The sequence below is a fragment of the Rissa tridactyla genome, chromosome 3 (genome assembly GCF_028500815.1).
Source record: "Rissa tridactyla isolate bRisTri1 chromosome 3, bRisTri1.patW.cur.20221130, whole genome shotgun sequence".
Classification (NCBI taxonomy): Eukaryota; Metazoa; Chordata; class Aves; order Charadriiformes; family Laridae; genus Rissa; species Rissa tridactyla.
In genome coordinates this window covers 81287122-81300359 of record NC_071468.1, presented here as the reverse complement: position 1 = coordinate 81300359, position 13238 = coordinate 81287122, and the positions used below count along the sequence as shown (strand labels likewise).

Here is a 13238-nt window from a genome sequence, read left to right as displayed (position 1 = left end):
TTTGTTTTATAAAATAAAATCCAGAATATGAGATACTATTCCATTTATTTTGTAAGCTATTAAAACTCGAATGGAAATTCTGTTTCTTCTTTGTAATTTCATCTAATATATTCCAAATGCTATTCTCTGCAGAAGGGTTAATTGCAAATCTAGTGTCTTTAAATAAAGCTAAACAATATTGTTCAAGATTAACATAAAGACAAAAACAGCACTTGAAGTCTTTATTTGAGGTTGATATAGCAAAAGGAAAGATTATTTCAGTGATTCTTTAAGACAGTGACTTTACTGCTGAAAGCTGAAGATGTAACGATGCAGACTCAATCAGCATTCATTTCGTGTTCTGTAGATGGAAAGGTTTAACTGAAGATTTAGACAGAAGAAAAAGCACCACCGTAGCAATGAAGCTTCAGAAACAGTTTGATCCATCTGTTTCTTACAACAGAGGGATCAAATTTTAGGAGAGGCTTATACAACAGTGATCGCTGCATGAAATGCTCCTGCTCCCTTCTTCTCTGGGGCTTCTGGTTAGGAAAAGCCTCTCTCAGTAACAGGCACAGCAAACAGAATGACTTATGGAGGAGCTTTGACCCTTTTTCCTTCCTACAAATGAGACAGTCTTCCCTTGAAGCTATGGTGAACCTGCTCTAGTCAGGACAAGAAGTCTTTTGGGAAAGAAGAATACTTTTCAAATATAATTCTTTAACTAATGTAAGTTAACTTCAGGATTTACATCAGAACATACCTATCTCTGTTACTATTTTTATCAAAATGCAGTTGTCTTCAGAGTCTCAGAACTAACATCCAAAACTGTTTTCTGCTTTTATCTTGAGTTCTTCTTTGCATCTTAACAAAGATGCTGGTAATCATCATTCTTAGTTGCTTGAAATGTTAGAGAAATTCATTAGCAAAATTACAATCATGGTGGTCCATATGCCAATTATGGTATGCAAATGAAAACAATGCAGCTGTAAGTAAGCGATAGCTACAGTTTCAGCAGTGCCTGATTGGAATGCAGGAGGTGGGGTCCTAACGGTTCCAAGAGCTGACAAACAGGTACAGGGAGTTACTGCAGCTGGAAACCTGTGCAGCTGCTGGTGTTTCTGACTAGGCCCGGTGAGGTGACCAGCCCAAGAGGAAATGGGATGTGCTTGAACTGGCCAAAGGGGTGGGACTGAAATTTAGATGTGGAAAAGAATTGTAGGTAGAAGTTGTTTGAAAAGCTTCACATGCAAATTATCCTCAGCAGAGGTCTGAGGATGTGTTACGACTAGAAACATATTAATAGGTACGGGTCTGGTATGCAGTTTGGAGGTACACGGGAATATAATAGGGAAGATTAGAAACTGGTTTGGGGAAGCAGGATATGCAAGAGCACGAGTGGTAGGAGTTTGTAGCGGGCGAGTACTTAAATACCATCTGTGAAGTTATCATCTCTACTGTCACTGCTTATAGTACCCAAACAAATGAACTTTCTGGGTTTCTGGTTTGTAAAAAATAGAGAAAATTTTTTCATGAAATTGAATTGCTGTAGGATTTTACTCTAAGAGTCTACTTACTACCCTATTGCAACATGAAAAACCATTTGCTTCATTACTAACAAAGAAAAGGCTTTCAAAGTGTTCATAATTTACATAATACTTTAACCATAAAACCCCGTTGTGCTGTATAAAGCATTATTGATAATGTAAATGGATTATTGGAAACTTGTGCACTTGAGAAGGAAATGATAAATGAATCTACCTGATACCCCATCTGGGTTCTCTGCAGATGTATTTGGAGCACATACTCTTGATCAGCGTGTAATTTGATCCATCTTTTGTCATCTCGCGTGTCTGTTGTCAAAGAAGGAACAGGCACTTCGTTCTGTGGCTGAACTGGGTCGTCCCAACAGCCCTTAATGCTCAGGCTGACGTTTACAATTGGCAAACGGCACAAGAAATTCCAAGCCTGTAGAAAAAATAGATCCCTGTGGATTACAAGACAATCTAGACTATCATTGTCACTGTAACAATAACAATTCAATGTGCAGTTTACATATTTATTCTATAATATTTTATTGTCTATTAGAACATCATATATAATCGTATGACTCTCAATCATAAGCATAAAATAGTTTTCATTAACCTCTTACTCTACTTTCTTCTAAGCAAATACAACAAACGTGAAACTCCTGAAGCACATTGCATGTGCCTCACTAAGATTACTGACGTCTGAACACAGGAAAAATTCTTTACCACTCCCGATTAAAGTATTTTTTCCCTATAAGCCACTTAAAAACTAGTATAATTAAGTTTTAAATTAAACTTCCTTAGCATAATCCATAAAGAACAAGTCACTGCAGTGCTAATTAGCAATGGGCAAACCTCAGAGAGTTCAGAGGATCAGTTCAGATAATTAACCAAAAGTTCAACTGCATATCCAAAGTTATCCCTAGTTTTTTTTTTTTAAGACTTTCTTGCATTGATCTTAACAAACCCTCCTTCCTACAGTCCTCCTGAGGAATCTTTAAGTCTCTGTGGTTTCTCATGAACTGCAACAGGCCCTCAACTTTCTCATCCCTGCGGAGAGAACTGTTGTTAGAGGCATACAGTTTGTGCAGCTGAACATGACACTTTCTTCAACCTTAAAGAGGCATCCTGAAAACGTAGCTCTATCTACCTCTCATTTTGGTCTCTGTCAGACGAGAAAAAGCAGCTCTGAGCAGCTGTGACGAAAATGGAGAGGAATAATGCAGGCTTTCATTTAGTAAAAAGAAAATCAGCATGTTCACTCAATGAAATTTGTTAGGAAGAAGAAAAGGAAAAGTGGGCTGTGGAATGGAGGCAGTGATTTGTGGCCTTGCTATGGCTGAAAAAGACAGATGAGACTGGCACTGGAAGAAAAACAAACAAAAAAACAAGAACCACCCTCTGCCCTGCCCTCCTTCCCCTCCATCCCGAGACCAAAATGTGAATCAGCACTTCATCCCTGTTTTCAAACAACACATATGAAAAGCTAGAGGATGGGAAGGAGAAGGAAAAAAAGAATATTGATCTTGGTAAAGAGCCAGCCAAAATGAGAACTTGTGGGAATGAAAAGGGTAGCCATAGTCTCATGGGCAATATTGGCACAGAACAGAAATGTTTCATCTGGAAAAAGCCTACAGTATATTTTATTTTTCATGTATTGGTTTGACCAACTTGTGTTTCAACAAGATCTATTTTCATTTAGATTGTGCTTGATGTCTCTGTGATTACTTTTTCCATGCTGGAAGACAGAGTGCCCTAAAACAAAAGCTCAGTTTGCTTTTCGGAGACATCATTGCCATGATTCATACATGTAATGGTATATGTTAATAAATGAGGGATATAGCAGTCAGCGTAAGCAGCCCTAAGATTGCACTGCCATAGGAAAAGGTGGTGCCATCCCCCTCTCCAACATCCTCCTCGCCAGCTCTTTCCCCCTCCGTCGCCGATACGTTGGCATGACCATGCTGTGATTGTGCAGCTAGATGGGTCAGCTTGCTGCTCATTTTGGTGGTGATAGCATGAACTTAGATCAGCGTAAAGCTGATTGTGGAAGCATATTCTCTAATCCTGTGAGTTCTCTAAATAAGCATGAACCTTCAGTGCCAGTGAAAGAAGTGGTCCAGCCTCCTCCCCTGCTGACACAAACATTCATGAAGCCACTTGGCTACAGGCCATTTTGACTGTCAGCACGAGGGCTGATATCATCCCTCCTCCCCTCGTCCCCAGATGCTTGTTCCCACCTCCTCGTCCGAAGCATCCGCAGCGTTTGTGCAGCTGTGCGGTGAGCTGGGTCAGGAGAGGTGAAAATGGCACGGGGAGGGCAGGACTGCCCGTTTCGGCTGCAGTGCGGACTTAGGTTGGATTAAAATGGCTGCGTTACCAGAGCCTGGCTGAACTAAATGAGAAAACTGATTTAGGCTACAACTAATCTCTCTCTCTCCCTGCCTCTTCTGTGTGCTGCATGAACAGCTGTGTCCGTTCAATGGAGAAGGTGGGGAGGGCCAGCTGTGAGCACTCAGGAACTGCAGTGTAAAGGCAGGAGACACCGATGAATTGCACTGGTGTTCTTAATACTGCCTTAGCTAAGAAAGGGCAGGAAAATTGTAACAGAAAATAAAAGCTAAGTGTTAAGGGAAAAGATAGCCCTCTTTGTCACAACTCTGAAAGGGAAAAGGGAGGTAAAAAGGCAGCACCTTGAAGAAGGAGAAAAACCACCACAGTCAGTTAATTAGTTGTTGCCAGGATTTCACTACATTTAACACACGTGACGCTACTAAAATCACTTCCAGCAGATCACACTGGATGAGACAACTTAAGTATTAACACCTTAAGTGGCAAAATGTTTTCTATTTAATGTGAAGGTTTTTAAGATGAAGCTCACTGTAGGAACCGTACAGACCTACCGTGTTAGACTCTCTGTGCACCAAAGCAGCGCACTTCTGTGTTCAGTAGAGGCACCTCAATATGTACCTGTCTGGTGATCGCACTTTGGTTATGCTTTAGGTATCATCTACCTGGAAAACTTTTATGTATACTGTCTCAGAGGACAAGAGTCATTACAATTATGTTAGAACAAATTTAATTTCAGCATAGATCATAATGTATTAACCCCTTTAGTTGTGTTACCTGTCACTCTGTTAAGACTATGATTTAGTCTGGTTTATATGGTACAACCCCAACACATTCTATTTGTCAAAGGCTGTCATGTCCTCATGTAGCTTTTATAGTGCAAAAAAAGTAACTCTGAATAACTTTCTAATTAGATAATAAAGTAGTTGTAATATGTCATTCTCCAGGTCTTGTGTATTTGAAAATGAAAGGCAAAGTTAGTACTGTGTGATCATTGATAGAGCATGGACAGCAGGCTGCCTTTTATCATCCATGCAATGTGGGGAAAATGAAGAAATGCTTTTCTTACTGAGGAAAAAAGTCAAGTTGTAGCAGCTGGAAATGAAAAAGATCATAGAAACACAGATAATTCCAGAATAAAAGCAGCCAATACTACAGCAGGGATAATATTTTTTCAATCTTGAAGTTTCTTTTTTCTCTTTCAATAATATAAATATCAGCTTAGTATTTTAAAAGGTGCCTTATGCCTAAGTGATTTTGAAACTGAAAAAGATTTGTTAAAGAAATACGATTCAGACTGAATCACTGAAACAAACACGGAGGTTAGTCCAAAGATCAGAGTTACAGTCTAAATAGTTTTTGAATTTAGGCTGTCAGCTTTTAAAGCGTTGCTGAGTTTCAGTGAGGTTTAGGATTATAACTAGCTTTTAGAAAATTAAACTCAGGCTCCCATGTCACTTAGGTATTTCTTGACAATTTTACTGGTTTTTTTTTTGTTGTATAGGATGACACAAGCGCATATTATCTCTTTTTAAATACATCAACATGCCCAACGTGTACATGTACATTTATACTATACATGTATTTACCTACCAAACCTATAGATTCAAATCATAATCACGTGAGAAATTCTTCATGAACCTTTGATAACATCATTAGCATTTTTGCCAATAATCTGTCTCACCAGGACTTAGCCTAATATTCCGAATCCATGAGCAGCTTCAAGAGTTGCTATTTAAAAATTAATTACCAATCTGCTTAAAAGACATTTTCTTCTTTCCAAATGTGAAATTTCTTCCTTTTCTTGTCTGCCTCAAATTTATGTAAAGCTCAAGTTGCTTTACCAGTTTCATGCTAGTAAGAGGTTTAAGATATAGGTTCAATATACTGTGAGTGACAAGTAAAAGGTTTGTTAGGAAGAGAATGATTTTGGCAATTTAGTGGTGTGCTTACCACTTTATTTGACTTTGTTCAGGTCTGGTGCCAGAATGCTAGGCTTAATCTCTGTAATTTTATATTCTTTCTTTATAGAAAATATATCACAAAGATGCATTATTTATTGAAGAATTTTTCTCTTGGTTGGTCCCTGTCTAAGTGTGCATTGAAGTACTTTACATATGAAGGCACTCAACAGGCAGTCTCAATATGAATTTTAACTCTCTACAAGCTATTACAATAGTTTTGCTTTTTTTTTTCTGAAAAAAAAATAAATGCCATAAAGCATATAAGATGTTGGTATAAATGTTTCACATTTGCAGTGACCTGCGTAATACAGTCATGGCTTTGCTATACCCAATACGGCCATTCCCAACTCATGGAAATGAAACTTTCTCCTTATATGAGGCTAAGGCATTATGTTTTTCCCTCTTTATATGCATCTGTATTTACAAACATAGACATATAGAGGCACAGAGTCATTCACAGTGTGAACGTACACACCACATACGCACAAGCTATTTTTGAAGAAACTGCTAAGACATTTCAATACCAGCCAAACATATTTATCTGAGGATTAATCTTCATCTATTGAATCAGACGAGAACACTGCCATGCATACAATTATTTAATTAGCAGCCAAATCCTCTGCCAGTCAGCAGCCGTTCCAGGCATACTGATGGGGCAGTAGATGCAAATCTCACAGTAGTACTGCTTTTTCTCATTACTACTGCAATTAGCACTTAAATTGATGCTTTAAACATACTAATTTCTGGAATAATTCAGGATTTGTATGTTACCTGGGATCGCCTCACTGCAGAGACGACACCAGATTGCTACGCAAATTGAAGCACTTTTGAGCCAAATAACCATCATCATATCAGACTGAGCCAATTTGCATTTGCTTTTAAAGATAACAGAATGGCAATTTATGCAAATAAATTAAGTAAGTTTACTTCTGAGTTCTCCCTGAACTAATTACAACAATGTTCTAATTTTTTATCACATCTGAAAGTTGGACTGAAATCAATGTGTATTATGTTAGAAATCGGTTGTTAAAGGAAGCCTTGTTTTGATGTCAATACATTTTCTTAATTCAAAATTTTGATGTTAATTTAGTTACAAATGCAGATGTCTGTTATAGACATTTAAGTACTTTTCTTCTTGTTTGCATACCAGTAAAAGGTTTAACTGAAGCTGAACAGTCAAACACAGGACATATTGCTGTCCTTTTAAATATTCAAATAAAAAACATCTGAAGTATGGCTTTTGAAGTTTTCATCTTTCGTACATTTATTTGAAATCAAGAGGCTTAGCATGTGATTAATACTATGGAATATAGCTGCTGAATGGCTTGATTCAGCTTTGCTGAAAATGGCTTGAAAACCAAACTGAGAATAAGACTCCAGCAGCCTCAACATTTTGAGACAGTATTTTTTCTTCCCTCTGCGAGGTGTGAAATTTTCATCTGCTTTTTTTGTTTCAAACAGAAAATGAGTGCTGGATCTTTTACTAAGGGTATTGTCAGAAAAAAATGATGTTCGACAGACCACTTCAGAGACCAGCTCTGATGACATTTGCGATGCATGTATTCCTAGCGCATAGCTGGCTATGAAAAGGTGGATAGCACTGAGCAGATTGAATGACCGAGAGAAGCATCTTTAGAGCAAAGAGATGTGGTAATATCAGCCATAAGCCGGACTCTGTTACTGGTTAGCAGGGAATAAGTGAAAATAAGATTAAGAAAACAGGCAGAGGAGAAACGCGGTCATGCTAGCGGTAGCTTGAAATTAGAGCAATGAACGTGTTGCACTTTATACGGAACATCACATGACATTTGCTGAATGGAAGTGAAGAGAGTATTTTCCCAACTACTCTTCCTTTCCAATCACATTGATAATGACCAGAGATAGAAAGTATTACCTGTGAAATGTGTACTGTTTGCAATTCACTGTCCACAATGGAAGCGAAAACATTCTCTTTTCCTTCGCAGGCAGCCATTAGTTCGGGAAGACACTCGATAGGGCCTTGGTAACCTCCGTGCACGCTCTTCCTTTTGCCTTGGCTCCACTTCCTGATACAGAGAGCAAAACACATGCCCAGGGAGGGAAAGCAAACATTTGTTTTCAGTTGTTTTGGTGGTAAAACTTGATACTGGTTTCTGTTATTAAATGCTGGTCATTTATTTTTGGGTAGCATTAATTACTGCATCATCTAGGCATCTGTAGAGCTTAGCATTATCTACGATATTAAGATAGATACTAATGTATTTTTATAGTGGATTAAAATAAAGAGATAATTAATATACAGAGTTAGATTTGTTAGGACTTGGAACCCTTCCAGTGATCTCTTGTTAATTTGTCTGGAATCATGGTTCTCAAAATAATTTGTGGGGGTTAATTAATCAATGAATATTGAAAACAGAAACAGAAACTCCATTTGGGAAAGCATTGCTGTGAAAGAATGAGTTCTGCTTCTGGTGCATTAATGAACATTCGCGGGCACAGCAACGACATTCAAACACGATCAGCAGCCAGAGGTGGAATGAAACCGCAAACCTGCAAATGCTTAGAAGAATTACATACCGGAAAAGGTAGAGGTGGTGTAGCTCTATATTGGGCAAAGTAAGCAGGGAAGAGTCATGTATCCATCTACCCTGAACCACCATCTGCACCAGGCTGGTTATATTCAGAGCAGTCACCAGCCAGCCATGATGTGCTGCCACGTCCAGCATTGCCTAATCAAAGGAGATGTATAAAAAAATGAGAATGCAAGTATAATTGTGTACCCGTTCATACAAGTAAAAGCATTTATTTAATGTTTAACATACAGGAATTTCTAGGACTTCGACATAGGAATTTACTTCAACCTTTACTGAGGGCAGTAGGCACCTTTTGAATTAACCTTGAAAACAGATGGATTAAATCCTGCATCATCATCATCTCTTACCCTTGAAAAGGTAATTTACACTACGTTTTTGGGGGTGAGAGCAGAAGTTGGGATCTTTTCTTTACAAATAAGCTCTCTTTTACATAATCCAACTCAGAATGAAAGGAATAAATCTCAAAGTTTACTATAAAGGAAGAAGTTACAATTAACTGCAGTATTGGTTTATATTTTGACATGAGAGCGTTACCAGAATTGCGTATTTATTCAAAAATCCTTAACTATTTAAGAACAACAACAACATATTTACATTTGATCAAAAATTAATACTAAAGCCACTTAGCAGCAGCAGTTATTATTCACATTTTAACCTAAGGACTTGAAAAAATTGGACTAGACAAAACCCCTAAGATTTAGCTTAATGAGCATTTTTGAGGTTTTGTTCAACACTGGCACCTAACTTGAAATCTTGAAGAAAGATTACAAAATAGCTTGTAGTTTACCTCGGGTGAGTAAAAGCAGTCAGAAGTAACATGGATTTCACCCTTTGCATTGTAAACAGTTGATTGTCTTGAGAATGAGGGATGCTTGGCTGTCTCTCTTTTGGCATCTCTATCCTGAATCTGAAAAGCTCTCCCAAAGTACATAAAAACCCCAAGCAAACAAAAAAACCCTTATCCAGCTACACATCACATTTCAAAGTGTTAACGATCCTCCTGCCTTCCATGTCTGGTGAGTTTCTGTTCCATTTCTACTTACTATGTTTTAGACAAGTATCACCAGCAGGAAGATCTAAATCTGCAAAATTTATTATGGATTGTGTGTTGTAAGTGGCCGCGCTGACATGAAAAAATTGTTATACTTGCTTTTTTCCTGACTGGACTTAAATTCTGTTTGGTTAGTCTGAAAGAGAATTTAAGAGTTCTTAAATTCTCTCTTAAATTCTTAACAAAGGAGAAAGGCTCAAACGTGAGCTTTTGGTTTCAACAAAATTTTTTTAATAGTAAATGCAGTCATTTGAATATATACTTTTCACCCTGTCTAGAGTACATTAAAACAATTATTATGATTTGTAGAAACATTTCAGACTGTGAAGAAAATTATGCTATAATATGTTATTTGTCATGCTTATTTTGTTGTTTAGTACCATTACAATCACAATGAAGTGTGGGTCTTCATATTACAACCCTCTAATTCAGTAGAAAGTCACATATTTAAAAGCGATTTGCTGTGTAGGAAATTTGGAGTTTCCTTAAAATACTAGAAAATGTTTTTTAAGAAAGCAAGAAAAGAATCTCGTATACTGAACAATTTCAACACTTCTTTAAATCCCATCTTCTTGGTAGTAGGAGAGCTGTAGTTTAAGACTAGACTTAAGATGCTTCCATGGGTTTTTCTTTTAAAGACAATGATATTGTTTGATACTTCCTTAGACAGCAGATACCTCCATCATTTTAACTTATTTTCCAGCCACTAGTGTAATGAGGAGAAGCTGTCTATGTAAGTCTTTACATTTAATCGAATGTTTTACAGACAAACAAAAGGCAGCATTTACTTAAGGCAAACTAAACAGTGAAATCTTCTTTAAACAAAGGACTTGTTTACACACGCAGAGCTATTTCAATTAAATTACACTGATTCTGGAGAAATACTGAGTTTAAAGACACAAGTTAGTTTCAGTCCTGGGCCAGTCACACAGTTTATTTTAGTGGTTTACAATGCAATTTCAACAGGTTTTATTCCAGATCAGGGTGATAAGATCAGTGACACTTAGAAAAATATTTGAAGTGTTATCCCGTATTACACAAATGTTGTCTCATTTCTCATGAATTGTGGATAAAAGTGCCTTTTGGCTAATAAAGATCTAGATTTAACATTTAACTCGTCTTTTTCGAAGGAAAACACACCACAACATGAATGTTTTTCTGTCTTTTCACTTGGCTTACGGAGGTGATTTCCAGGTGATTCTTTTTACCCAATAGAAAATAAAAATTGTGTTAGAAGTCACATTTGAAAGGAGCAGCTTCATGGCCTGTAGATTTATGTGTTGGCTCGCATGATTTCTAGTCAGATGAGGAGAGAATTGTTCTCAGCATGTATCAGAGTGATCTTTTAAACTTACAGGGTGAGTTGCTCTTTACGCGCTTCCATATTTTAAAATGTATTGAAGGCTACACATGCGGTACAGTCTGTGTCTCTGAGTGTGTTGCTCAGACACGATGGTCTCTCTCCTATTCTGCGCTACCTGATTCTTGTTCTTTCCTTTCTGCTATTCTGACACAGCCCGAAACATCATGTTCCTCAATGACGAGACTGCTGTATATACGTGAAGAACACTGGGTGCATAGGTATCCTGTCTTTTCCACAAGCAGCAAGAACAATATGGTAAGTTGTATTTTTAGTCAACACAAAGCATTTTCATAAAATGCTTCTGAGGATACATGCATAACACTGTTTTCATTGTTTTCTTCCTTTTTTTTTTTAAAAAAAATAATCTATTCCCCTACCCCCACCCCTTTTAACAGAGGTTTGAAAAGGGGAAAAGGAAGAGAGAAGACGTAAGAGAAAGATAAATCTAAAACAAGCTATACACTGAAATTAACTGGAGGATCCTTTCAACCTAGAAAATCTCCTAGAAATTGATAGAGGCCTACGGATAGATATCCCGTAGGGAGTAAGGAAAGCCTGTGTGTGTGAGACTCTGTGTTCCACATTGTTATAAAGAATCCACATGGCAAATCCTCTTTTCCTCCTTATTTTCTGCTTCTTCACCCGTAGAATTTATTCACAGCATCTCTATCTGGATGTGAAATCCAAGACAGTGACATTGTGAAAACGTCAGAACAATGGTAAAGTTGGCTTGTTTCATCCGCTGCCTTGGAAACCCGCACACGTTTCATTTTCCGCTAAGTGTAAAACACACAGATGCTTGATACTTAAATGGTTATTGAAATTCCTATAAATACTCAAGGTAACAAATTGAGTCATTTCCCTACCTCTAAATTAGCTATATAAAATGTAGCAACTAAATAAAGAAAATAATATAAAAGAAAAAATGATAAGTATTTAATATTTATGTTATCTGATGAATAACATTTAGTCTCTCTACTTTCTCCAGTCGCTGCTTGTTTGGTTTGTTCTCGTTTTTAACTACAAACCAGAATGATTTTCTAGAAATTTGTGGCTTCTTAACTTTAACTCAAATTTGGCAAAGTAGTAAGTAATTTCTAAATGTGTTAATAGTTTGTAAGATTGGAACAGATTAAGAATATTTTTCTAAACTGAGAAATGGCACAAATTGGTTATCTGCCTTTCTAGCCTCAGAATTTCATGCCAACCCAGGAGAATTTCATCATAGAGAAAAAATTAATAGAAGAGGACAGTAAGTGCAAGAAGCGAAACAACAAAACTATAAAGATGCTTTTACTTACAGAAAAAAACATAAAAATATTTTTTAGTAAACCAACAAGTTAAAAAAAAAAGTTCTAAGCCCACCACTTCTTTAACATAAAGTAGAAAAGATGGGGTAAATAGATGGAGTCAAGGGAAATATTGCTTGTTATAATGAAAAATATGTTTACCATCATCTTATTTGGGCCTCTTCCTACACTTAGGAGAATAAAAGCAGAGGCCTGTACTGAGATGGGTTTCAATGAAAGAATCAGGCATTAGCTTTTAAGCCATTCAAGTGTCATACTTGGACCACCACAAAGTAATAACAGCAATTAGTGACACATCCTTTAACATTTTGTCTGACATTATCGAAAATGGCTTGGTTTGTGTCAACATGGGAAGCAACAAGCTATAAACCATGGTGGGGCAGGGCAAAAATGGTGATGCTCAATAACCAATGGATGTCGGTGTACCTGTCGGGTATGGCAAAAATTTTCATTTTGATGATATTCAGAATTGAATGCCAAAATGTTTGGATCAAAAATCTTGCTATTTCTTTCTTCTTTCCAGGAGTGCATTAATACAAAACCCTCAGCATCTATTATCAGGTTTCTATCATCTTATTTTCTGGAGCAGTGGTTGGTTAGCCTTAAGTACTGAATTATTTAAACTGATCAAATTGTACCTTTCCGGTCTAACACGAAGCTGAGATTTTACACTCTGACTCTTTTTAGCCAAAGTTCCTACCCATGCTTGGAATTTAAATTATGGTTTATAATTCCCTGCCTTGAGGGGAAGCAAAGATGGAGGCCGGATGTGGGAGAGGCAAGTGTGTGGCACACGCACTGACAGCAAAACACACTGACAGCAAAACATGGATTTTCTCTGGTGTTTTTAGGCACTCTGAATACGTGCTCAAAATAACAGATAATAAATTGGTCCGTAATGAACGTATCCGCCCCACTCACCCCCCATCCATTTAGGAGATTTGCCTAGCAACTGAAATATCTTTTATTTTAGAAACTTTTTGCAAAGTTTTAACACTGTTTTTGGTATTACTTTCACATCCTTCATTTGAAAGGCCAGATATTGTGGATCACTCTTGTACGACTGGGTAGGTGGCAGGGGAACAGAGACTGTACAACTAGCAGAATTTCTGATCTACTC

The 13238-nt window shown here is 37.3% G+C and overlaps 1 protein-coding gene and 1 long non-coding RNA gene across 5 annotated transcripts in view; one reads left to right on the top strand and one right to left on the bottom strand.

Annotated features, from left to right (window-relative positions):
* The window catches only part of LOC128906931 (uncharacterized), a 28535-nt gene extending 16763 nt beyond the window's left edge, over window positions 1–11772 (top strand). For both annotated transcript variants that reach the window (XR_008465370.1, XR_008465371.1), the window contains exons 3-4: window positions 8625–8751; window positions 10962–11772. This is a non-coding gene — a long non-coding RNA (uncharacterized LOC128906931). The remainder of the gene's footprint in view (window positions 1–8624; window positions 8752–10961) is intronic.
* The window catches only part of ASCC3 (activating signal cointegrator 1 complex subunit 3), a 274324-nt gene that overhangs the window by 889 nt on the left and 260197 nt on the right, over window positions 1–13238 (bottom strand). For all 3 annotated transcript variants that reach the window (XM_054195069.1, XM_054195070.1, XM_054195071.1), the window contains 3 exons: window positions 8378–8529; window positions 7716–7866; window positions 1741–1947 (listed from right to left, as the gene is read on the bottom strand). In XM_054195069.1, the coding sequence (XP_054051044.1) occupies window positions 1741–1947; window positions 7716–7866; window positions 8378–8529 (510 nt within the window). The remainder of the gene's footprint in view (window positions 1–1740; window positions 1948–7715; window positions 7867–8377; window positions 8530–13238) is intronic.